A 4,089-nucleotide genomic window follows, 5' to 3' on the forward strand; every position below is an offset into this window, starting at 1 on the left:
ACTATAGTTTGTCTTCCAAACACAAAAGTCCCTTATGGTCTAAGAAAACACTAACTCTAGCACCAGTATCAGCCTTACCTCCATGTAGTTTCCTTACCCTCCCCTTATTTGTTAACTTTTCCACATCTCTCCATCCCTCACACCTAACTGAAGCTCTCTACAGAAAAACTCTGAGTTACACCAGGACAGAATGATTCCCCTGTCTGACACTGGATAATCCAGAGAGCCCCACAGAGAGTGGAAGGAAGAGTGTGGTGCAAGAAGCATTGTGCTTGAAGAGCTGAAACTCTGAACCACCACAGAATCACGGGAGTCAGGAGTCAACGTAGCCCCATTTCTAACCCTGCCAGTGGGAATTTTCCTTTTCTCTACACAGCCTGGCCCTCCTTGGGAAGACCCCAGGTTTAATGGGCCAACCTACCTTGAGAGTGAGTCTGACAGTTAGTTAGGAGGTGCGGGGCATTCCGAAGTCCTCGAATAGTTTAACTTAGAACTTGCTTATCTACTAAATGACTGAGCCAATTTTTCATTATAAAAGTAACTGATGCTCCATTTTATAATTTTAGAACACAATTCAAGTTTATAGATTTATACATCAACATAGGCTTAATCACTTAACAGTGTGAATGCAACTCCTGTTCTTCGAAATAAAAATAGGGAAGTTTATGAACCAGTGCAAAACTAGTAAATCTCTTGATACATCACCCATGAAAATAAGTAAAGAACAGGAAAAAAGTCATTTCGTGTCTATTTTTATCTTCAAAGTAAAATTAGTATGGAAGATTAAGACTCTTTTTCCTGAGCAATGATTTAGGCAATGATTGTCACTTGTACCTAAAACAAAATTTGGATTTTTAATTCCAGAAAAATTGTAACAAGTTAGGATTTATAAGAATAATTGTTATTTTAAAAAATAAACACATTTGGTAGAAAATGTAAATATGATAGAAAAGCTCAGATGAGTAGAAAGAACATTCCTTACAAAATACAATGTTTTAGAAGTAAGAGCAGGGGAGAGCTGGGCATGCGTTCAGTGACAGAGCACTTGTCGGGCATGAGCAAGAGCCTGAATTCCCAGCATCACAAAAAGAAAATAAAACAACTAATTGATTTATTTAAAAATGAATACAAATCAAGCATCCACAACCAAAACATCTGAATCTGAAATTTCTGAGCAAATGCCAAGTAGAAAGCTCTATACCTGATCGCTTATGATGTGTCTTAGTCAAAACACAGGTACACTTAAGATAGTATATAAAATTATCTCAGGCTATGTATCTACAGTGTGTATGAAACACAAGTGAATCTTATGTTTAGACTTACATCTCATTCCAGCCTAACTTATTAGGCATATGCAACTGTTCTAAAATCCACGCCAAATCAGAACCATTTCTAGCTCCAAGCGTTTCTTCTACTCAGCCATGACAGCTACTCACTGTGCTAATGTTTTGCTGAGTTGTCTTGATTCTCTGAATTTCGGGAGTGTCTGCCACAGTGGAATAGTTAGACAGCATTTTCTCGGCTTCATCTTTATACTTTTTCTAAAAGTACAAAATTTTTATGAAGTGAAAACTATGTGATGGAGTGAGAGAAGAAAAAGAGAAATGAGAGAGAGAGAGCACATACATATGGGAGGTATAAGCAAGCACACACTGAAATTTAGAAAAATCTTAAATCTATACCAAATAGGTTTTAGAAATCACTCAGTAATGCTTCAAATGATTAAATCTGAAGTCTGGGCTGGCACAAAGTACCAGTGCCTCAATATTTACGTGTCATCCATCTCAGTATCTACGGATTTAATCTGAATAATGATGCGAACATCAATCCAGACCAAAAATAGTTAAACTGGAAGTCCACTGTGACAGGCTACGTCTAAATAAAATTCAAGAACAGTTCTTAGCACAGAGAGCTAATAGCAAAAAGGCTTGCACTCGGAGGTGGAAAATGTCGAGCTGCTTAAATGTTAGAGAATCACCTCCTGGTTTGACAGATCCAGCTAATCTCCAAAGGCCAACTTTCCTTTGAATACTAAGCAGGAGTTTACGGCCCAACCTCAGAGATACAGAACTATGCATTTATTGTTTGCTCGAAGAGACTGTGGGATGCTGGGAGGGAAAAAAACTACATATATATATATACACACACACACACACACACACACACACACACACACAGAGAGAGAGAAAGAACATGGCTCTAACTCACATCTTAAGATTCGGAATAGTTACAGATGCAACAGCTAAAGTCAAGGGTGTGAGAAACTGTCTAGCATAGCAGCTCTACCTCTGCTCGGGTATGATGCCCCCCCCCCCAGTTCATTCAGACCCCTCGGTGAGATTGACCTGTCACTATTTGTGCAATTTCCCTCGGGTGAGAAGTCTAACATTAAGAAGAACATTTTTGTTTTTCAAGGTTCTCTAATAAAAATGGCACAGGCATTTCGCTGTAGGCCACAGCCGTGTATCCTATAAAACATTTATATCTGATTACAGTGATGGGTACATTCCAAATGTTATCATTTAAAATGAAGGAAACAAACGTTTCACACTTCTTTCCCAGACTAACTTCTCTGTCAGGCCTGAGTGGCATCTGGTGCAGCTTCTCAACATGATACAGACAACACGCACATAGACTCATCCGTGCCTCAGCCTCCTGTCCTTCCTCTGGATGCTGTCTCAGGACACGGCTTCCTTCACACTACGGAGGTCTTACTGCACCATTGTTCTGCACAAGTTTCATCATTTCATTTTAAAGCGTGCTTACTACAGGAACACCTTGGCCTCCTGAGACTCTTTCTCCACAGAAGCCACACCTCAGTGATAAGCTGAGGAGGCCATCAAAGTCTTAGAGTTCTCCTTGATGAATGCCATCAAGTTCTAATGGATAGATTAAAGGAAAGTTCTAGAAGACTGTGTCTCCAAGGCTGGAGGGGAAGAGATGAATACTAGAAGAATGTTAAAGAATCTTTTATACTCCACAGCAAGAAACTAAATATACCACCTACACATGAATGAATGAATGAATGAACGAATGAATGAATGAATGCTCTACTGAAAGTAGAGAAAGTATTTGTAGGAAATGTCATGAGTAAATGGAAGAAATTGTTATGGCATTAAGCACTTCCTCTACCTTTTCCCTCAGTCAAAAGCACCATGGGCTAAGTTATTTCACAATTCACACTGAACTGATGTGTTTTCCTTTGCAGAGAGAAGTAAAGGGGAGATGAGGCTGGGAAACCGAAATATGGTCAGAAATATACCCAGGAGAAAGCTCAAAATGTGATGGACATGGGATAAAAATAGAATCACTGCATTAAAAAATCTAAGCCTTCACTTAATCCACCGAATAAATGTTTTGAACCCTTTGATCACCTCAGAGGGGTAAAATTCCTTTGCTCCAAGTGGGAGAACAGCATTAAATGTATCCTTTCACTGCAAAATGTAACACAGTTAAAATTCTGCTCAAAAAGATGAAAAGTAATCCTAGATTTTATTAAAATGACCTATGTCCTCTTTACTCTGCTTATATCAAAATGAAATGATGCTTCAGGTTCAAGGGAAACAAGGCTATAGTTTCCAGTCTGGAAGTCAGACCTTTGGTGATTGATGAAATCATATTTCAGGAGGGCGTAGAATAGAAGGGAAAGAGCGGCCTGCTGAGAAAAGACTGAAAACATTCATCTGGCCTCTGTTTGCTCCGGGAGAGGATAATTAATACCGTCGAGAACTTACTGAACTAATATTCTGCTGGTTTTTCTTCACTCGTTCAATCTCTGGAGTATTTTTTACTGCTGTGCCAGCTCCCACGTCTTTCTTATAAAATACCTTTATTGTGGGAGAAAGGAAAGAAGAACTGTAAGAACTTAGAATTCAAGACCTAGATCTGATTGTTATAAAATCAAGACCATTTCTTAGGTTTTATAGTAATGTGAATACTGGTTCCATTTATGAGTAGCAATGTTATATTAGTCAATTAAATAGTCCATTATGATAATAAACGTTTAACTTTGGTTTCAGATCTTACAACCTGGTAACCCTCTAATACTTTCTTTAAGGCATGATGAGTTCCTTCGCCAGAGGTATTTTA

The 4,089-nt window shown here is 38.6% G+C and overlaps 1 protein-coding gene across 1 annotated transcript in view; it reads right to left on the reverse strand.

Annotated features, from left to right (window-relative positions):
* The window catches only part of Nebl (nebulette), a 208,299-nt gene that overhangs the window by 43,000 nt on the left and 161,210 nt on the right, over positions 1–4,089 (reverse strand). The window contains exon 22 of the mRNA XM_029557134.1: positions 1,437–1,541. Coding sequence (XP_029412994.1) covers positions 1,437–1,541 — 105 coding nt within the window. The remainder of the gene's footprint in view (positions 1–1,436; positions 1,542–4,089) is intronic.

The sequence above is a fragment of the Nannospalax galili genome, unplaced genomic scaffold (assembly GCF_000622305.1).
Source record: "Nannospalax galili isolate Female #2095 unplaced genomic scaffold, S.galili_v1.0 scaffold487, whole genome shotgun sequence".
NCBI classification, from domain to species: domain Eukaryota; kingdom Metazoa; phylum Chordata; class Mammalia; order Rodentia; family Spalacidae; genus Nannospalax; species Nannospalax galili.